Raw genomic sequence first — 22,277 nt, 5'->3', positions numbered from 1 at the left:
CCTTTTGTTCCCAGGGTTGTCTTTCCATTTAGTTAATTATTCATGTATGTAAACGAGCACTTACTGGCAGAAGGAGACGGGGTTTCTGTTCCCCGAGGACCTTTAAGGCCGATTTCTTCTCCTCTCCTTGTTATGATGGCTTTAAATTATTTCAAAATGCTTTAGGGTAGACAGGCTGGACATTATGTATAAATTAGTGGCTTGGATCTATCGTTCAGGGGCAGTCCATTTCCCAACTAGGCATTCCCATGGCAGCTCTGGTCAGCAGGCACTTAATCAGAAAGTCTCTCTTGAGGCCGCTGCTACAACTGAGTCAGCTCTCTTTTTCCACCCACGTATACCCGAGTTTTGGTTAATTGGAGTAATGAAATATTGGAAACAGATCCGCTCGGGTATTCAAGACGTAGGTTGGCCCTCTCCATTTGCATAAAATATCCAATTAAACCATTCTTGCCAGTAGCCTTAGAATAGGTCTCTAGATTTGGCTGGCCCTAATTTTGCGTCCCTTATCTTTACTACTTCTCTTGGAGAGGGGGGTGTCTACCCAGTCACCTCTCCACCACCACCACCACCACCACCCGCCCCACACTCTTGCCACTTCCTAGGGTTGACTGTACTTTCCCTAATCTCCTGTTTTCTAGGACTGGGTGTTATGTTACAAAATCCCCGCCTCTGCTATACCACCAGCCCAGTTTCTGTTGTCTGACTGTCTATGGGCTTAGTTCTCAGTTTCCATTTTTCTCCAGAGAAGCTGAAGGGACCTAGGAGACAGACACAGAACTCAGGCTTGGACTGAGGAGGCGTAAAAACATGGTTTTATTCCAAACACTGCAGTGTAGGAGTGGGAGAGGGAAGGAAAGGTCAAGTGTGGGCTCCCAGACCCTCCCCTCAGCCCAGCCTCAGACCCTGCTGGAATCGGGGACAGGAGGCCTGGGGGTGGAGTGTCTGCTGGATCATCACTGAAGGGTCATCAATAAGGGCTGGGCTTGAAGATGTGATTGGTGGCATCTGGGGTGGTAGGTAAGTGAGGGGAGACAGGTGAAGGTAGGACTTTCATGGAGAGGTCATAGGTCAGAGCCAACAAGGATCTAAAAGGAGGGGTCATCGAGGTCTGACATGAAGGGTCACAGTCTGGTCGGGGCACAGTCTGGGGTCAGATGATCATTTTAGGTGTTGGAAGTCACAGTCTGGGGTCAGGGGTTTCTGTGTGGCGGGGCCAAGGTCTGGAGTCACAGTTTGGCGTACGCGTCTCACAGTTTTGAGTCCTGATGAATGAAAGGTTAAAAACAGGCTCCCCGAGAGGTGTGTCTGGGGCAAGGGAGCTGCACAGTGATGTGAGGGCCATGGCCCGGAGCGTAGGGGTGGGGCGCGGCGTGACCCCCCCCCACACCTCCCGCCAAATCAGGTGACGTTAAAAAGCCCTTTTCGGGTTTAAAAAAAAGAGTCGGTGGGCTCCAAGAACCCCGCCCCCTTGCTCTCAGGATGGGTGAGATTTGGGCGACCAAGTCCCCTCTGGCTCATAGTTCCCCCAAGGCGAGGGGTGGGGGGGGCGCGGGACGCTGCTCCAGGCGGGGTCCGGCCAGGTCCGTTTCTGTCCTTCCCAACCCATGAGGGTCCTGTCCTCTTAGCGCGCCCCCTCGGGCCGTGGCCTGCGCTGACCGAGGGGGCGGCGGGGGTTGGGGGCCGGAGCCGCGTCATACCTCGGACTCCAGGCTGGAGAAGTGCGCAGAGCCCCTGCGTGTGCCCAGGTCCCCGCCCCGGTGCCTCCGGTGCGACGCGGTGGGCAAGGGCGGCCCCCAGTGCGCTGCGTGCGGGCAGCGGCGCGCGTGGCGGGAGGGCCCGGTGAGCCTGCGCGTGGGGGCCGCCCGTGGGCAGGAACTCAGGTCCTCGAGCGAACGCGAGGTGGGCGCGGGCGGCGGGAAGTCCCAGCCGCCAGCCGCGCGCCTGTGTCGGTGGTGGTGCGGCGCGGCAGCGGGCGCACGGTGCGAGGCCCGGGGGCGGTGCGGATGCGGTCGCGGACAACCACAGCGCGCCCGGCGCCGGGGCGGTGGCCCCGCGGCCCAGGGTGGAGGGGGAGGCGCCCACCAGCCACCGTCTAGGCCGTCGTGCGAGCAGCTGAGATGGCGCGGTGGCGGTAGCAGCTCCAGGCTGGCGCAGTGGCGGCAGTGCCACGCGGGGCCGCCGCGCGGGGGCAGGTAGTCCCAGCTACCAGCGCGCCAGCCCCCGAGCTTGTCGACCGACCAGTAGCGGCCGGGCGGCGGCCCGAGGCGCTCGGCATACGGGTAGGGGAAGTCGGCGAACCACCAGGGCTCCAGGCCACCGAGCGACGCTCCGCCCAGGCTCTCCGAGTCCTCGGAGTCCGAAGGCGAAGGCTCGAGGTCCAGGTAGGCGCACGGGGGTGGCGCGGTGCGGCGCGGCGGTGGTGCGGTCGGGGCCCCCGTGCTCGGGCCGCCCGCGCCCCCACCCAACAGCGGCTGGCTCTCGGGGTCGGAACGCGGCCAACGCGAGGGCGCGGGCGGGCTCTCGTCCTCGAAAGCCAGGCGACACAGTGGCGGCCCGACGGCGGCGGCTGCGGCGGCGGGCGGCGCGGGCGGAGATGGGAAGCCCGGGAAGGCGCCGGCGGGAGGCTCGGCCGGCTCTTGCTCGCGCACGATGGCGAAGTAGGAAGGTGGTGGCTTCTGCGGGGGCTGTGTAGTGGGTGGGGACAGTGGGCGTCCAGCTGCGCCTCTCGGTGCCGAGCGCGCCTCGCCGAGGCCCAGCCCCTGCGGCTCGATGGGGCCATAGTATCGGTGGAAGCCGTCGGCTAGCGCAGCACCCCCCGGGGGCCCTGTGCCCTTGGCCCGGCGCCAGCGGTCGGCGGCTGCGCGCTCTCGGGGCACGAAGGGTGCGGGGCCAGGGGGCGGGCGAGCAGCGGGATATGCGGGGCTGGGCAGCGGTTGCGGCGGCGGTGGGGGTTTGGCTGGCGGTGGAGCAGCCTCGGCACTGCAGCAACTGTACATACCCTGTGAGGGATGCAGAGGGGTCAGTGGGTCATCTGCACCCACTACCTCTTCCCTACCTACGCACTGCGCCCTGCCCACGACCCCCATTTGTTATGTCTGACGCCATCTTTTTGCTTTCCCACTCCCCTTCTCTGCAGGCGTCTCCCCTGTTTCCCGCTCCCTTCCTTTCCTACCCTGGAGAAGGCCAGTAGGAAATCCATGCGGTGGGTGGGCCCCAGGCAATGCCGCAGGCGCCAGTACACCAGATGTTCCCAGGCGAAGACCAGCAAGGAGAGGCCCATGGCCACCAGGAGCATGTAGAAGACGCCTGCCATGTTGTCGATATCCAGCTTGCTGCTCATCACCTCGATTTTGTCATTGTGACAGATCCCTGAAAGCCACAGCCGCTCCAGCATCTCGATCTCATCTGAGGGTGGGGGCAGAGTCGCTCATTAGGAGCACACTCTCCGCTGATACAGAACCCAGGCCCCAGCCCCTTCCATTCTAGAACACCCTCCTCCCCAGGTCCGAGGACTAGCCCTCCCCTCTCTGGAGTAGGACTTCATGCCCAGCATAGCCGCACCGTCCCCCAGGAACTGCAGCAGCGCCAGGTCGATGGGCCTCTTCCAGCGGGAGCCCTTGTGGAGGGCAATGCCGTAGCCTGTGGTGGCGAAGACCTTGCCGGAGCCAATGGTGACCAGCTTGCAACCCTCGTCCTTCCGGGCCATGTAGTTGAGCACTGCTGCATCATAGATGAAGGCGTCCAGCTTCCTAAGGACAGGGGCATGAAAGACAGAGTCACTCTCATTTAGATGACCTCACAACACTCCAGGGACACCTTTCACCCATAACCCGCAACTGCCCAGGATCACATGAGCAGATATTCCTTGTGCCTCTTTCCAACCTTGGTAAAATAAGCATCATTCTAAATAGCACCAAGCACAAGCTTTTACAGTAGTAATAGTGCCTGCTGGGAAAGCGGTGCTGGAGCCATTGTAACTGTCAAGGGAACAGGCTCTTAATCCTCACTGTATCTTTCCAAAGAATATATTGGTTTGTTTTTTTCCTCTCTGTTGCCTTAACTGTCCTGGAACTCACTCTGTAGAACACTCTGGCCTCGAATTTATAGAGATCCACCTGGCTCTGCCTCCCAAGTGCTGGGATTAAAAGCCTGTGCCACCACTGCATGGTGGGCTTTGTTTGTAATGGAAAACTCACTTTTTAAAAGGTCCTAAGGACTGGGGGTGTAGCTCAGTGGCAGAGCACTTGGTAACAGGAGAGTTCACAGTCATTTCTAAGTCTGGCTTCTGCAGTTATCTGCACCCATGTGACACACTCACAGAGACACATACATTAACACACCTGTATAAAAGGCCTTTCATTGTATTAGTTGTGATGCTGAAGGATGTGATGATGGAGTTGTGACGTGGAACCCAGCCTCTGTATATGCTAGGCCATCACTCTATGACTAGGCCAGGTCCTGAGGCCTCACTGGATGCTAGGCAGGCTACCCACAGCCTATCTTGCAGTAGAAAGAGGTGTGACACTTAGCCGGGGGATGACAGAGACACCAGTGAGCACTTATATTTTAGCTGTATTGCACTAATTACTACCATTCTATCGGACACACGGATTCATCTAACCCTCACAGGATAGCTGTAATACTGAAACCTTTGGGGAGCTCGGGAAGTAAAGTCATCCCCAAGGGTGGGAGCACTACCTCCCTTCATGCCTCCTCTCAGCGTCTGGAGGTGGCCAGCCCGAGGGAGCTGGCATCTGCTTGTTCTCCCAGCCCAGCCATGGCACACACAGTGATATTTTTACAGAATAAGTTGTGTGAATGAACAGTCCGTCCACATCAGTAAACAGGTATAACATTGTGCAGTATATGATATTTGTGATCTGACAGGCAGAGAAGTCCAGAGTGTATTAATAAAACCAGCCTTGGAATCCCAGTTATATAGTAACTCCATGTTTTAATTTATTTTTAGGTTTTCTTTTCTTTTTTTTTTTTTTTGGATTTTTGGGTTTTTTTTTTTTTTTCCAAGACAGGGTTTCTCTGTATAGCCCTGGCTGTCCTGGAACTCACTGTGTAGACCAGGCTGGCCTGGAACTCAGAAATCCGCCTGCCTCTGCCTCCCAGAGTGCTGGGATTACAGGAGTGTGCCACTACTGCCCGGCTTAGGTTTTATTTTTTAAGGATTTGATTTTTTTTTTTAAGGATTTGATTTTTAATAATTTGCATATATGAGGGGTATATTGCATGTTCATGCAGGAGCCTAGGGAGGCCAGAAGAAGGCATTAGGGACTGAACTCCTATCCTCTGAGTACACACTTGGAACTGTTGAGACATCTCTCTGTTGCAGGGTAGCTGATCACACTGTGAACCCCCTGTGTTATGTACTGAAAATACCTGTTTTTAGTTGTGTAGCTCAGCCCTTAGTAATCTCTCTGGCTAGAATACACGACCATAATACACACCTTTAATCCCAAACAGTGAAGGTCAAGTCAGTCTGTAGAAGGAAGCATCTGTGTTTGAAAGTGATGTCTAATTGAGTGGCAGACAAAGTGACGAATCAGAGGAAGATTTGACAGGACAGGATATGCCCAAGTCTTGCGAGAACCGGAAAGTAAAGCTACTTAAGAGAGCAGAGCGAGAGAGGAAAAGGGAAGAGGCAGGTTTACTGGGACAGCTGTGCAGAGACCGGCTGCAGAGAACAGCTGGTCACAGGTGACGACAGGACGGACCAGAGTGAGAAGGAGCCAGAAGACCAGAACAGATCGCTAGAGTTAGTCTAAGTCCACGCAGAGCAAGTCAAGAGAAAAGTGAGAAGCCAGATTCGATAAGTCAGCCTGGAGAGGAGTTTGAGCCACAACAGCTGAGTTGGATCAGCCAGCCAGAGTTCACAAAGGAGAGACGGTGAGCTTACTCACAGTTACGACTCAGAGGCTGAGAACATTCTAGGCCAAGAGTAGCAGCTCAGAGGTTAGAACCTTCCAGGCCTAGGTGAACAGTGAGCCTTGGAGACAGTTACATCAGAATAATAAAAGCTATTATTTACACCTCACTGACCCACTTTATTTTTTTGTGCTCCTGGGAATAAAATACAGGGACTATATATGATAGTTAAGCGATCTACTGAGCTACATTAAAAATGTATTTAAATTTTATATTTGTATGTGGGTGGGCGTGGCGTGTACATGGAGGTGGGAGGTCGGCCTGCAGGGCTTGGTCCTTCCCGACTCTACCACATGGGTTCCAGGGATTACACTCAGGGCTTCAGCCTCAGTAGCAAGTCCTATCTCCTACCTGAGCTATCTCCTTCTACCTGCTGAGCTATCTCCTCCTACCTGCTGAGCTATCTCCTTCTACCTGCTGAGCTATCTCATGGCCTACCACTTTTTTTTTTGTAATGCATGTGAGCATGCTCAGTTGTTTGTAGGTGCGTAAGCGCATGTGTGTGGAGGCTAAAGGACAACCTTGGGCATCAGCCTCAGGACCACAGTCCCCTTCTTTGAGGCATGCCTTTTTTTGTTTGTTTTCTGAGACAAGGTCTCCTTATATATCTCTAGCTGGTGTGGAACTCACTCTGTAGACCAGGCTAGCCTGAAACTCAGAGATCTACTTGCTTCTGCCTCCTGAGTGCTGAGGTTGGATGCATGGACTTCCATAATGTTATTGGCCTACAGCTCACCAAGTAGGCCAGACCAACCTGTGGATAGAAAGCTGCCTGGTGCCAGGGTCACCACTCCAGCTTTTCTTTTCTTTTCTTTTCTTTTCTTTTCTTTTCTTTTATTTCCCTTTCTCTTTCTTTTCTTTTTGTTTGTTTGTTTGTTTGTTTGTTTGTTTTTTTGAGACAGGGTTTCTCTGTGTAGTCCTGGCTGTCCTGGAACTCACTCTGTAGACCAGGCTGGCCTCAAACTCAGAAATCTGCCTGCCTCTATCTCCCGAGTGCTAGGATTACAGGCGTGCGCCACCACCGCCTGGCTCACTCCAGGTTTTCTATATGGTCCTGAGGATTGAACTAGGGTCCTTGTGTGTGCAAGGCAAGACCTTTCCTGACTGAACGGAGAGTTCAGAGCCAGTATTACTTTATTTGGAGACAACTCCAAAAGTTGGCCTTAAGCTTCACATCCCCCTACCTCAGCCTTTTGAGGTCATCACCCTCAGGCTTGCCCTCCAGGTTCCTTCTTTCCAGGACATAGATACTGGGGTGAAATTCTGGTCGCGGTTCTTGCAGTCCCCAGATAACTTCTAAGAGGGACGGTCTTCCCCTTGTCTAGCACTGTCGGAAAGAACACATGGCAAGGCGGGGCCTGCGCATGGGCATGGTAGCCACTGTTCACACACAGCTCTTGAGTCCTTGAAATATGGCCAGTGTGACAAGGAGAAGATAGAATTTTAGATGTTATTCTCTCGATTTTGTTTAAAACTAAAATACTACTGGATAGAACAGACGGTGAGAAGACAAGATAAAGACATGATTAGATGCTGGCCACAGAGGAAGGGGCCTCCAGCAACCACATGGGCTCACAACCATCCATAATAAGATCTGACGCCCTCTTCTGGTGTGTCTGAAGACAGCTACACTGTACTTACATATAATAACTAAGTCTTTTTTAAAAAGGCTGGGCTGTGGGCAAGCTGTAGAACATTGTTTTTATTTATTTATTTTGCTTTTCGAGACAGGGTTTCTCTGTGTAGTCCTGGTGGTCCTGGAACTCACTCTGTAGACCAGGCTGGCCTCAAACTCAGCAATCCGCCTGCCTCTGCCCCCCAAGTGCTGGGATTACAGGTGTGCGCCACCATGCCCAGTTTAGAACACTGTTTTAATAAATAAATAAATAAATAAATAAATGCCGTGTGTGTGTGTGTGTGTGTGTGTGTGTGTGTGTGTGTGTGTGTGTGTAAATAAAGGACTGAGTCTGTCCATGCATTCACCTCTGCTGGGGGCACCGACTAAAGCAGATTCCTGGAATCGAAGTGACCCAGCCAAAGAAAAGACTTTGGGTGAGGTGGAGGCTGGAAGCTCTAAGAACTGCTTCTTGGAGAGGTCATTCATAGCCCCAGTCTAGCCTTAGTGTTAGGGGCTCTGTCTCTTCCATCGCTTCCCCGGCCTGGAGGCACTTCTGCCTGGTAGGTAAACTGTAATTTCTCTCTAGGTTTCTCTTTGCTTAGGAAAATGCCCCTGAGGGCAAAAAAAAAAAGTGAACCACTCTCAACGTGTAAATGGAAATAATTTGGTGTCTTCTTGGAGGAATGTGTGGGATGGAGTCGAGCATTTCAGAGAGAGCTACAAGGCAAAGCTAAGGTGGAAAGAGTGGGGGAGTCACAGGAGGTGGGATCGTGGGATCAGACGCACTGACTTTCTAGTTTTCCTCCTAATGGAACCAAGAGCCCGGAGCTATGCACATCCCCCTGAGCTGCCTGTCAGGCCGGGCACTTGCTTTTTCTGTTTTTTAAGCTTTACTATTATTATATGTGTATGAGTGCATGTTTGTGCAGCACATACATGTAGTTCTTGCAGAAGATCTCCTCTGTAGGATCTCCTGGAACTGGCCTTATCGGTGGTTATAAACTACCGTGTGAGTGCTGGGAACAGAACCCCGGGCCTTGGGCAAGAACTGGGGCTCTAAGAGCAGGCCAGCTCCCCGTGCGCCCCAAACACTGGTTTGCTTAGTTCTGTGGCCTGCTCCCCTCCTTCAGCTACTGTCTGTGACCTCCCACCCCAAATCCTTATTTAAGTTCAACCTTGGGCTGGAGATAGCTCAGTATGTAGGGCTCTCCTAGAACTCCGCTTGAGGGGCTGGGAGCACGACTCAGTGGTAGAGCACGACTCAGTGGTAGAGCACGACTCAGTGGTAGAGTACGACTCAGTGGTAGAGCACTTAAGTGTGTGTGTGTGTGTGTGTGTGTGTTGGGGGCGGGTTCTCAGGCTTCAAAAGCCCAGGCCAGCCCCACTGTCCCTCTCTCTTGCTGCCTGTGGATCAGGGCCTAAGAGCTCAGGCACTGCTCTGGTGCTTCGCCCGTGTGCTTCCTGTCACGATTATCATGGACTAACTAGAACTGTAAGCAAGCCCCACAATGAAATGCTTTCTTTTGTAAGAGTTGCCTTCACAGCAATAGGACAGTAAAGCATCCAGCCATGTGCAAAGTCAATCCACACAGCCTTGCACAAACAAATTCATATTTTACTCAGGCGCCTCACTTCTGGTATCACTTGGAAAGGTGAGACAGGAGGACAGCAGTGAGTCTGAGGTAAACGCAAGCTGTATGAAGAGACCTGTGTGTAACAGTTTTCTCTGAGGCTGAAGTAGTCCATTCTCTGTGGGAGCTAAGCAGAAAGCAAACAACCCAAAAGAGCTTCAGGAAGTCCCTGAAACTGACTAGATTTACTTTCGCTTGGCCCCTCTCTGCCAGAGTAATGCATAAAATCCAAGAGTCTCTCTCAGAGGAACCAAGCTGAAAAAAAAAATGCTCTGAGACCAGACCAGCCGCCTGGAAGGAAGAGAAGGCAGCCGAGCTGTCTGGGAGAGCTTAGAACAACTGAGGCACCTGGAAAGGACGTCTCTAACCTGCTAAGCTGCCTGCGGCTGTGCAGTGGGCTCCACGGTCAAAGCTTTGTGAGCTGTCTCCTTTGCCGGGGTGGGCTTTGGTGATGCCGCTGTCCGTGAGTCATTTCTGCTCCTGAAGGTGATCCCTCACCCATGCTCCTGTAAGTAATCCCGATACAGCTCACTGGTTCACTAAGTGGGACTTCGGTGGTATCCATGCTTTGTTTGTCATGGGATCCCTTTCTGGGGTGCATAGACATGTTCTGTGTCCCCAGGAACAAGAACAGGGCAGAAACAAAGATGGGTGGGGGAGGTGTGAGTAGTGAGGCGTGCGGCCGAGGCTGAGCAGCCTGAGGGACTTCCGGTGGAGTCGGCCTGTCCTGTGTGCTGTGTGCCTCTGTGCTATGACAGTGGCTGTGCATTCTTGCAGTGAGACAGGCCACTAAGGCGGAGCCATCAGTACTGGGAGGCTCTGAGGAAGAGAACCAGGATAGAGTCTTCATCGGGGTGGTATGGGGGGGGCATGCCTGCTTGATGAGTGGGGTCCAGCCATGTGAACATGGAGATGCCCTAACAATTGTTAAAGGAGTAGAGGAAGTTTTGCAGTCCTCATGATTAGTACACAGGGGTTGACACTGCTATTATGGGCAAGCAGCCGCAGAAGCTGCCTGGCTACGCAGTTAGAGATGCACCTGAGGCCAAGATGGAGCAATTGCAAGAGAGAGGGAGACGTGGCTAGCATCCTCGGGTTTGGCAAGTGAATTAGATCAAGGAGAGGGTGAGATGGGGGCGCTGGCTTGCTGCTGCCTAGGGCTTGGGGGCCAGGAAAAAAAAGAGAGGACAAGTCAGGCCCATGTTCAAAAGCCCTTCCTGGGATCCAAGAACTTAGAATCCATGGGGAGATTCAGAGTGGGGAAGAGGAGAACATGTAAACGCAGCAGAAGATACCCTGAGGGTCTGACCTTTAATAGGAAAGGAGGGGAAATCTGTGATGGAGCCGGAACCGAGGCCCAGCCCAAGACACTAGGGCGGGGCAGGCAGGGATGCTGAGCACTTGAACTGCTGAAGTTAGGGAGGACTTAAGCAAGACAGAGCCAGTTCCAGCCGGGCTTGTGAGGCTGTGGGCCGTGGGGGTCGGTGGGGTCAGGCTGGCTGAAAACCCGGGCTCAGGAGGCAGAAAACCTGAATCACACAACTCCTCATCCCTCCTCAAGGCAAAGCCGGAGGGTCCCTGATGGCCTGGCATAGGAAAGCCACTGGGAACACTTGGTCATCGCCATCTGAAATCCTCACAAAGATCAGGGGCTGGAGGACCATAGCAGAGGGGAACTGGGAATCAGGAAAGCTGTGCTTGCACCCCAGTTCTCTTGGCCAGACAGAACCGTGTTAATAGAGGAGTTAAGGGAAAGGTTGATCCAGCCAGGGCCTCACGGCTGGGGCGGAGCCTTAGCAGCTTTGGAGGGGCAAGCTCTTTAAAAAGTAGGGCATGTTTAGTCTGACCCCAGGGACTTAGATGAGCACATAAGGAGTGTGTTCTTAAATGAGAGTGCAGCCTGGGAGACGAGAGATGGTCACACAGAGGAGAGACGTCCATCTGGACGCTCGCTCAAAGGCAAACATAGTGAGGCTGTGGAGTTGCTAAGGGAGAAAGCTGAAAGAAACCCAGCCAGTGTCTGAGGAGCTGCAGGACCGGGGGGGGGGGGGGGGGGGGGGGGGGGTTGGGAGGTGCGGAGGTGGGGGGGGGCTCTAGAGCCCGAGGAGGAGCAGTTCCCACGTACAGAACAAAACAACCAAGATGACCAAGCCTGTTGTGGGCTGGGGAATTGTATCTACAGACTAAGGAGGGTGCATTTCCCTCCAGCAAAACATGACCTCTGGGGTGGAGATGGTTTTCCCAGCCAGAGCACCCCCAGTGCAGGGCCACTGTGACCCAGGGGGGCAGCAGGAGCAGCTGGGGGACACATTCACCTTTGGCTCTGAGTAGGCCTGAGCAGACTAATTAAGGCCCACTGAGTTTATCAGGTGTGGAGAAATGCTGGGAGGCTCTGTGGAAAGCTCCTGGATATGTAAACGGAATGGTTCAGAGGGAATGACTGAGGAGGCAGCAGCTAATTGAAGTTAGCGCCTCCTATCCGTGCCGCGTGCCCAGCCGTGCTCTGTAGAGGAGCAATTAATAAGAAGAGATGGAACCTCTCCGTGCTGTATTAGATCCTGCTTGTGTTTGACACTAGTATCTTCCTGGTTGTGAAGTGTCACCTGACACTTCTGAGGACAGATGACCACAGACTTTCTGAGAGCATCAAGGTCATCTTTGTAACCCACTATTTGTTGTGGGTTATGGGATGGTAGTCCAGGATGTTCCTTGTCCTGCCTATCCTCTGGGAAAGACATATATGTATGTGTGTGTGTGTGTGTGTGTGTGTGTATGCAGAGAGAGAAAGAGAGGGAAATGGTACTAACCTCTGAGTATTTTATAGATTTGGAAAGCCATTTGGAGAGACAACCAGGTACTTCCACCTACCTTATAGTCCTTCTAAGAACTTGGTTAATTAAAAGGAAAAATGGGTTGTAAAACAATAGCTAAAGAGTTTAAATCCAAAGGCACCATTACACAGTTGAGAAAGGACACCCTAGTACCTTCTGTGAGCTGCTGGCCAGGAAAGCCCCTGAGGCCCCACAGACCATAAAGGCCACCAGATTGCTAATGCTGTTGGTTGTATGCCGCAAGTTGGTTGTATGCCACATCCCTGAAGATACTGTGTGGAAGCTGGGATTCAGCACATGGAGACAATAAGCTGGGGTGGAACCGGAAGCTCCCTCCCTCTGCACTGTCTGGCCAGAGGGGGGCGATGTAGTCCGCTGGTGGAGAGCTAGCACTAAAGTTAGCGCCTGCTTGGCTATGGACCCTGAGTACTGAGATACCGGTATGCCAGGCAGGATGTGCCTGCTTGCACGGTAGTGGCACAGCCATCCGGTAGTGCCAATGGCCTTCCAACTGGAGTTAAGGCCTGCTCTACAAGAGGGAGTTCACACCTGGTGCTGTAAGCCAGGAAGAAAACCCGTGGCTGGGGAGGCCATGGTTTTCAACAGGGAGCCAATGAATATGGCTTTCCTGAATGGCTGTGTGGGCCTGTCGAACTGCTGTCTAAACACGTACGCTTACTCAACTCAGAGCCGTGGGTGTTGCTCTTAAGAACAAGTGGCCACGGCTAAGGCGCAGTGGACTCATTCTTAGCCACACTATGCTCACCCCCTCCAAGGCTCAGGGATCATTGTGGATGGGGGCAGAAAGGATGGAAGAGGGGGGTGGGGTGAGTGAGTGCCTATAACAAAGTTCTCAAAGACTGGGACATTCCATCCTGCGGGGAAACTCCTTCTGCAGTAAGGTAAACAACTCAAATTAGCCTCAGGAAATCCCAGAAACTGACCAGATCCTTAGGCACCTGCCTGTCAGAAGAAGCAGTAAGGGCTGAGAGTCCCTCTCAGGAAGAAGGAAGCAGAGCTGCCAGGAAGACTGAGAGGAAAGCAGCGGCCCCAAGACAGGCTTGGACCAACCGAGGACCTGGAAGGTCACTCTCCAACCTGTGGCGCGCCTGCAGGCTGTGCAGTGTGCTCCGGGTTCCTAGCATTTGAGAGCTGTCACCCGTGCTGGAGAGGGTCTTTGAGTCATGCCTGCCCTTGTAAGTAACTCCTCAGTCATATTCCTGTGAGGCCCCCTGTGAAGCTCACTGGTTCACCAAGCTGGACTTGGGCGGTGTCTATACTTCGGTTTGCCATTGGCTGCCTATCTATGTATGTTGTGTTTCCCCAGGTAAAATCTTGTCACACAGTAACCCTGTTTAAATAGAATAAACAGGGCTGGAGAGATGGCTCAGTGGTTAAGAGCAGTGACTGGTCTTCTGAGGGTCCTGAGTTCAAATCTCAGCAACCACATGGTGGCTCACAACCATCAGTAAAGAGATCTGATTCCCTCTTCTGGTATGTCTGAAGACAGCTACAGTGTACTTACATATAATAAATAAATCTTTAAAAAATAAAATAGAATAAACAAATACAGCTCCCCCCCCCCAGCCATTTCTTATAGCCTTTGCTATAAGTGTGTGTAGAGTGGGGACTGAAAACTAAGGCGCCCCTTGCTTTCCTGAGTGTTTGTTCCCAGCCTGGGGACAGAAGGAGCTCCACATTCTAACCAGCGTCCATCTGTCTGTCCTCAGCTCCCTCCTGTCCTGCTTCTCTATGCCGCCAGTCAGCTGTTGCTTCGCGGTCCTGTGCCATGGGACACTGGCCACCCTGTGCCAGCCACGCTGGCCTTCATGTCTTTGTACTGGCTGTTCCCTCTGTGGAAATTCCCCCAGACAGCAGCCCAGCTCAGCCTCTCTCTCACTTCCTCCAAGTGTTTGTTTAAAAGAAAATTCTGGAGCCCTTATTTAACACGGAAGGCTTCTCCACAGGTTTCCTGAACCTGACCTTTTTATATCGTAAGCTGCATCACCTGCAGAACACCCAGGCATCTTACCCAGCTTGCGTTCTGTTTCCCTCCACAGGATTCTAAGTTCCATGAAGGACTCTCCTGGTTTTGTTTTTTGTTTTGTCAGCTTGACACAAGCTAGAAAATGCCTGTGTAACTATAGGTGATGGGTGTTTATTGGCACACACATTTAATCCCCTGTCTCAACAACAAAGAAATGACAGTCTTCTCTTGGCCACTGTGGTGACCATGTGTGGCTATTTGTACTTGTATCTTGAGATTTAAGAAATCTGTGTTTCAGGCTGAAGAGATGGCTCAGCCGTTAAGAGCACTGACTGCTCTTCCAAACGTCCTGAGTTCAAATCTCAGCAACCACATGGTGGCTCACAACCATCCATAATGAGATGTGATGCCCTCTTCTGGTGTGTGTCTAAAGACAGCTACAGTGTACTCACATATAATAATTAATAAATCTTTGTACAGCTACAGTATACTCATATACATAAAATAAATAAATCTTAAAAAAAAAAAGAAAAGAGAGAAATCTGCGTCTCAGGTGACACCAACCACATTTCAAGGGGTGTCTTCCCAGACTACTCAAGTGTACTCCTTTCCCCCACTGCAGGAACACGCTGCTCTGCCGCATGTGGCTGTCTCCTGCATATGGAGAGTGCTAGTCTGGACCCGGGAGAGGGGCCTTGGATCTGTTCACTGCTGAGGCAGGGCTCAGCCCCCTGCCTAGCACACAAGACAACAGATACTTGGTGAGGGCGGAGGGAGGAATGGACACATCAAAACCCTTTCTGTTTTGTATCATTGGGGGTGTTTATCAAGCCTGTGCCAATCCTGATCCACTATTTCCTCCTCTATGCCTTTCCTATTAAATAAGGGTGTGTGTAAATGCACATACATGTGGCTGTGTGTGTGCCTGTGTGTGTCTCTGTGTGTGTGTGTGTGCCTGTGTGTATGTGCCTGTGTGTATGTGCCTGTGTGTATGTGCCTGTGTGTGTCTCTGTGTGTGTGTGTGTGTCTCTGTGTGTGTGTGCCTGTGTGTGTCTCTCTGTGTGTGTGTGCCTGTGTGTGTGTGCCTGTGTGTGTCTCTCTGTGTGTGTGTGCCTGTGTGTGTGTGCCTGTGTGTGTCTCTGTGTGTGTGTGTGCCTGTGTGTGTCTCTGTGTGTGTGTGTGCCTGTGTGTGTGTGCCTGTGTGTATGTGCCTGTGTGTGTGTGCCTGTGTGTGTCTGTGTGTGTGTGTGTGCCTGTGTGTGTGTGTGTGTGTGTGTGCCTGTGTGTCTGTGTGTGTCTCTGTGTGTGTGTGTGTAACAAGGCCCAGATGAGCCCGGGTAGAGCTTGTGGTCAGCAGTCCTGCTCATGCTCTCACTGGCACCAATTCACTTCACCTCCACTCCCAAATGTGCATAATAAATATTGATATCAATAAAAATACTAGAATAAATGGGGAGAGGAAGGCAAACCGGTAAAATATTATTATCACTACTATCAAAGGAAGAAGATAAGATATTTCAACGTTAAATATAAGCAGGATACTATAAAAGACCCCACTATGGAATTTATAGAACACTAAAAATTCTGAGACCAAAAGTGCCAGGTGTGACGGAAGAACACAACTGCAATCCCAGCCTGCAGAGGCTTAGGCGGAAAGACACTGAAAGTTCAAGGCCAGCCTGATTTACAATCAAAGGTCCAGCCTTCCCAGGGCCTACAACAGTGAGACCCCCACCTGAACACAAAAACAAAACAAAACCAACCACAAAAACCACTACCAACAAAAGCAAGTCTGAGACCAAAGAAATAAGTTCTTAGAAAATAAAACCACAGTTATCCGGGGTGTTGGCAAGGAGCTAACTGCTGTGGGGAAGGACAATTATCAACACCAGGAAAACCAACCAACCAGAGACCCACGGTGGGGTGGGGTGGGGGAGCAGTCACTTTCTCCTCTGTGGGCAGCTGTGAGGCTCCGCTCCTAACACAAAGGAGAGGTGAGTTAGACTCACAGTTGTGATTTAAATGTGAGAACGAATATTCCATTGTGAGAAGTGAGTGTGAAATGGTGAAATTAAAAATCAAGGTTAGCCCCCCCCCACTCCCTGAGAGATGGCTCAGTGATTGGGGACACTGACTGTTCTTCCAGAAGACACTAGTTCAAATCCCAGCACCCACATGGCAGCTCACAGCTTCCTGTAACTCCCAAGATTTGACACTCTCACATAGACATACATGCAGGCACAACACCAATGCATAGAAAATAAAGGTAAAAGAATTAAAAAAAAAAAAAAAAAAAAAAGGTCAGCAGGAGCTGGAGAGGTGGCTCAGTGGTTAAGAGCTACTCTTCTAGGGGACCTGGGTTTAATTCCCAGCACCCACATGGCACCTTACAACTGTCTGTAACTCCATGAAAGTTAAAAAAAAAAAATCTAGATTAGCTTTATAAATATGGTATTTGGAGATAAGGAGATAAACAGCCAAATGATAGAGCAAATGACATGAATGTCGCTTTTTTTCCAGGTGGGAGAAATGGAGAGGGGACATGAAAACATTAGGAAAGAAAAGTTGGATGGGATAGGTTCAGTGGGTGTGAGCGTGCGCATTTGGGGAGGTTAGAGCCAGTTGGATCTCTGTGAGTTCAGCAGCAGCCTAGCCTGGTCTACAAAGTGGATTCCACTGTAGGACCAGCCAGGACTACACAGTGAGAGAGACCCTGTGCTAAAAGCCATAATAATAGGGCATTCGTCAGTGTTTATATTAATTAATTACATGTTCGAGTGGTAACAGTTTGGAGGTGTCAGAGTAACAAACATGAAATTCTTCCCACCTCTCTTTCCATGCTCCTGGAATGCTCTGACTCACACGGCAGCTCCCAGCTCTGTTCAGAGGATGGCAGGACCAGCACAAAGGCTGTAAGGAGCAGGAGGCCTCGATTCAACCAGAACCTGTGCTCAGCAAACCGTTTTTGTGGCAGAAGAATGAGCGGCTTAGAAAGGAGGCGGGGAAAGTCGGGTTGCTGAGAATACAGGGAGCAGTGGGCGGAGCTGGGGGGACGGCCAGCTCCAAGGCAGGGGGAGGAAGGGGTCTTAGACCCCGCCCCACCCCCAGCCACGGGCTAAATGCGCAGGAAAAGCACTTCATCTTAAGTGAGGGGCGTCAGGAGCCACAGCAAACTGCAGTCAAAGCCCGGCAGCTGGTTCTGAACCCGCTGCTGCCGGTGTCCTGAAGACAAGAGAATGCCGGAGCTGGGGCCCACAACCAAAGGGTCTCCGCCCAGAAGCAAACAGCAAGGTCAGAAGGACCAAGTCTCTCTGGTCAGATGCCTAGGAGCTGAGATAATGTCAAAGGACATCTTTTCCGTCCTTCCTTCTTTCCTTCCTTCCTTCTGTCCTTCCTTCTGTATGTGTGTGTTAGATGTACATGCTTCTATGGCTGTGTGTGCACACGTGTGTAGAAATAATGGCTGTCTTCCACTGCCATCTGCCTCTTGTTTGTGTGCGTGTTACCAGGTATTGGTGCATGTGCTTGTGCGAGTGCACGGGGCCTGAGGAAGACTCTGGGTACAGTCTGCTCTTGCAAGCTCCACTTACTCCCTTGAGCCAGGGTCTCTCATTGAACCTGGAGCTGAGCTGGTAGCTAGCAGTCCCCAGCAATCCTTTCTGTCTCGGCCTCACATGGTGACTGGGTTGCAGGCGTGCTCACAGGCATACCTAGCTTGTTTCTCGCAGGTGCTGGGATCAGAAGTCCTCCTGCTTGCTCAGTAAACTGCTTCTACCTAAGTCATCTCTCCAGCCAGGTCTTCTTGCTGAATCTGGAGTTCCTCTATCAGAGCGTTGGGCAGGCTAGGGAGCACCTGAGATTGGGGTATCTTTGCTCGGGCCGTGCCGGGGTACAGGATTTCACACACGCTTCCATGTGTGCACTACGAACACATTACTTAATGAACCTTCTCTCCAGCCCTACCAACCCTACGAACGGCAGCTTTCAGTAACTTCGGTGCTTCCTGTCTCCCCTTCTCCAGTGGAAATTATAAGTGAATGGGGTCTTGGGCTTCTGGCAGAGGAACTAACACATTAGAGGAACTCAATGAATATTTGCCTGGACAACTGTCAACAGGCCAGGAGTCTTGCCCTTTGTCCTAGCACCCACAAGGCAGAGGCAGGCAGAGCTCTGGTCAAGGTCAACCAGGTCCAAGCCAGGTCAAACCAGAGTTCAAGGTCAACCATGTTTACAGAGCGAGCTCCAGGATAGCCAGAGCTACATAGTGAGACCTGGTCAAGAGACCGAATCTAAACAAACAAGAAACAGAGGAGTGGATGCTGGATGCTGTGTCCTGATTGGAGGAAGGAGGTCTTTTTCTGGGCCCCCGGCAGAGAGTAGAGTCCCTGGGGCCAAGGCATATACCCACCAGAATAATGAATACAGGAATATATATATAACATATATTCCAAGGTAGGGCGGCCACTGTGCTGGTTTCCCTTCTTAAAGTAAGAAGTCCCTCATTACATGGAGCTCTGGAAAGTTTTCAGGGTGCCTGCCTAGAGCATCAGCCACATCTGTCCTATGAATACCACAGATGTGTCTAGGGAGAAGGTGAAGGAGAAAGGGTTGATGGCCAGGGCACAGCACCATGTGAGACAAATCAGAGCTGGCCGATAAGCAGGTGCTGAAACTCACACCCCAGGGGAGGCTCCCTGGCTCCCTGAGAGTTTGGATACAGAATCCACGTGACCCCAGAAAGAGAGGATGGACAGGCAGAGATGGAGAGCTACAAGAGAGAACTTTGCTGGTCTTGGCGAAAACAAACAAGCAAGCAAACAACAAACAAAAAACAAACCCCAGACACAGGGCAAGGCTCCGGCAGACGGCAAGACTGCATCTCACTCAGTTCACAGCTCAGATAACCATCTTCCCAGTTGCCCTGACAGTTACGGAGTGGCCGCTTGCTTGATAGGTTCTCAGAAAGACGCGCACTGCATGTCCCTGAAAGGGCCAAGGCTGGCAAAGAGAAGAGCCTGCGCTCCCTCACACTTCCTCCTCCGAGCTTGGAACCAGGATGTGCTCCATGGAGCGGCCACAGCTCCCCTGTGACCACAAGGCACCCGAATGAGCATGAAGGTCTATACTGCAAGTCTGGTAGAACAGAAATGTGTACTGAGTTTGGATCCTTGATAGCATCTTTGAACTGTCCTGCTAGCCAAGCACTATTTTGTTTTCCTGTTTGAGACAGGGGGCCTCACTACAGAGTTCAGAATGGCTTCGATCCTTTTGCTGCGCCCTCCCAGTGCTGGGATGACGGGCATGGACCACCACAACTGGCTCCCTGGACCTGCTACCCTACTAGATACAGAGCGCTGTGTTTGCGGTCTACCCTGTCTCAAAGCGTATGTGCTTTGCTGCTGACCACGTGTCTAAGTAGAGGAGCCACAGATCCCCCAGGACTGTTCTTACTGTGAATACTTTTTGGTACAGAGCTTTATCCTCGGGCTCACCCTATGCCATGCCAGCTGACTGCATTTCTTCTCTCAACAATCCACCAGAGGAAGGGGTAACAGACCCAGCCAGGAGGGCTGCTTGAGGGATGAGTAAGAAGGTGGGGCCTGAGGAAGGTTCTAGATGACATAATGGCCGCCACACTGCTCCTGCTCCCCTATGGTCTCTGAGTGGGGAACACTCGGGAACAAGAACCGAGGGCTTCTTTGCTTAGTTTCCTGCAAAGGTGTCTCGCCGCGTTGGCGCAAAGCCAACCAAACGGTCTCAGGGGTCACCGTTTGTCCTCCTCTCCTCCGCCCTTTCATTCTAGGTCCATGCCCTTCAGCCACCTGGCCTTCCAGATGTCCCTCCATACCATCCTCGGAGCCTCTATCTGTCCTCTACTTGCAAGGCTCTGAGTCTACCCGGTGAGCGCACACATGCTATCTCTCCCTAGAAGCCCGCCTGATGCCCTGGGGACTGTGACCCTGCTGAGAAGCCCACTCTAAATACTCTGGTGACCATGCCTGTTTGTGTGTTTGGTGCTCACTTTTCATCTCTGATCCTCAGTAAGTGAGACCAGGCGATGTCTACCCACTGTCCAGCACAAAGAGAGTGTAAGAAGAAACACACGCTGAAGGAAGCAAGAAAGCGGCCGTGCTCAGGTGGGAAACTGCCGGTCCTGGAGGATGAGACCAGGCCAGCCCTCTACTGCTGAGCCACAGACCAGGCCACATTAGGTTTGTCACGCTGGGGGCTGCACTTTAGAGACTGAATTTAACTTTAGCCCTATGATTTAGGGAGCTAACATTAAAAAAAAATCACCTCCCATAATCCAGGACTGGACTTCAGAACTGATGATAATGACACAATAGCTCACAAAGACCCACAGCACTCTGGCCGCTGCTCTGGGTGCATTCACTAAGTTTTCTCTCTTAGTTTATTTTGCGACATCTCAGGATGTAGCCCTGGCTGGCCTGGAACTCACCAAGAGCTGCCACCTAAGTGGTGGAATTAAAGGGGCGCACCACCACCACTCCTGATCAGACTTTGTTCTTGTAGCTAGGAGACATCTTTGTGACCCTCACTGAGCACACAAGAGACAGATTCAGAGCATGGAGGCGAGTGTGCAAAGTTACCAAGCCACAGTCCTGACGGCCCCAGACCCCCTTAGTGAACCACCCCAGGATGACCTCCCACATGAACCCCCACCCCCACTCCCCACCCCCAAATGCTCTGGGGGCCCCACCGCCGAGTGTGCGCTGACCCTGCCTTGAGCTGAGTGAGTGCCTCCTCCACTCTGGGCTGGTTGTAGCGCACCATGTAGCTGTGCATATCAGGGTAGTTGCTTCGGATGTTCTTCTCCGTGGACCCATTGGGCACCGTCCCAAACTTCAGGGGTGGGTATTGCTCCTGTGGCCGCTGGAACTGCAACAGAAGGAGGAGTTATCAATGTGCCCTCTAGGAAACACCCAAACCGAATGCCACATTCTGGAGAGCCTGCAAATGAAGGGTCAGGCTCAGAGGCTCTGTGTGGGCAGAGCCACGTTCCCTTTGCTGTATAAGCCATGTCCGACATATTTTTTGCGTTGATGATCTACACCTTCCATTCCACTAAAGACAACGCTTCATGCAACCCATCGCATCCCTCCTTCCATCACTCCATCTCACACTGGGGGCTAGCCACTGTAGTCTCACGGTGTCCCTATGCCTGCCATCCCTACCTGCTTTGGATGGGCAACACGGGCAAGAGTACAGACCGAGAGGGTGGGTGGGCTTTGGAGGGTTTCCATGGGATAATTTTATGCCCGTTAAACCTAATCAGTAAAAATTTGGACTTAAGCCGGACGGTGGTGGTGCATGCCTTTAATCCCAGCACTTGGGAGGCAGAGGCAGGTGTATCTCTGAGTTTGAGGCCAGCCTGGTCTACAGAGTGAGTTCCAGGTCAGCCAGGGCTACACAGAGAAACCCTGTCTCAAAAAACAAACAAACAAACAAACAATTTGGACTTAACTTTATTGCTGTTCTTAGTCGAGACAGGGACTTACTATGTAGCCAGCCTGTCCTTGAACTTATGATTCTCCTGCCTCAGCCTCTAGAGGACTGCGATTATAGGCAAGCATCGCTAGCCTGAGATTGACTCCTGTATGTCCTGGCATTGAGTGTTATTTCTATATTATTGGTCATTCATTGCTGATGTATTTTACGCGGGCATGGTCCCCGATGGATTAGCTGTATCAGAAAGTCAATCTTCGTTGCAGTGGCGAAATACACTTGTCTAGAACAGCCCATTCGGCATCACTGCTCCTGGGACATTGGGGACAAACAGCCTCTTTCCCCAAGGACGTTTAAATCGTTCAGCTCCTTTCAGAACCTTCCATCTTTACTCCTCTGGAGACAATGCGGGGCCCAGTTAACTCTCCCTGGGAAGTCTCCCAGGAACCTCTCTGCCCTGGGACAGGTTTCAAGGCAGCAGAGCCAACCCCCTATACACACCTTCCGGTCGCTGAGCCCAGACACGGTGTCCACATACTCTTCCTGGATCATGAAGGCGGCCAGATTGGCTGTGTAGCTGGCGAGAAAGATGACAGCAAAGAAGGCCCACACCAGTACCATGATCTTGCTGGTGGTGCCCCGAGGGTTCTCCACTGGCACCGAGTTGTTGAACACCAGGGCCCACAGCAGCCAGATGGATTTTCCAATGGTGAAGGTGGAGCCGCCAGGGCCTGTGGGGGGCCAGGACAGGACATGGACCTCACAGTCCCTCCAGTCCTCGTACCTAGCTCTACCCAAGGGCT

The 22,277-nt window shown here is 52.1% G+C and overlaps 1 protein-coding gene across 3 annotated transcripts in view; it reads right to left on the bottom strand.

Moving 5' to 3' along the window:
* Nucleotides 1-1,581: 1,581 nt before the first annotated feature.
* The window catches only part of Grin2d (glutamate ionotropic receptor NMDA type subunit 2D), a 33,290-nt gene continuing 12,594 nt past the window's right edge, over nt 1,582-22,277 (bottom strand). For all 3 annotated transcript variants that reach the window (XM_052162787.1, XM_052162792.1, XM_052162801.1), the window contains exons 8-12: nt 21,976-22,205; nt 20,747-20,907; nt 3,565-3,752; nt 3,176-3,408; nt 1,582-3,002 (exon numbers count right to left, since the gene is read on the bottom strand). In XM_052162787.1, the coding sequence (XP_052018747.1) occupies nt 1,695-3,002; nt 3,176-3,408; nt 3,565-3,752; nt 20,747-20,907; nt 21,976-22,205 (2,120 nt within the window). In that variant the 3' untranslated portion in view covers nt 1,582-1,694. The remainder of the gene's footprint in view (nt 3,003-3,175; nt 3,409-3,564; nt 3,753-20,746; nt 20,908-21,975; nt 22,206-22,277) is intronic.

Source organism: Apodemus sylvaticus, chromosome 1, assembly GCF_947179515.1.
Source record: "Apodemus sylvaticus chromosome 1, mApoSyl1.1, whole genome shotgun sequence".
Lineage (NCBI taxonomy): Eukaryota > Metazoa > Chordata > Mammalia > Rodentia > Muridae > Apodemus > Apodemus sylvaticus.
The sequence above is the reverse complement of the archived record's forward strand: the minus strand, read 5'-3'. Positions and strand labels throughout refer to the sequence as shown.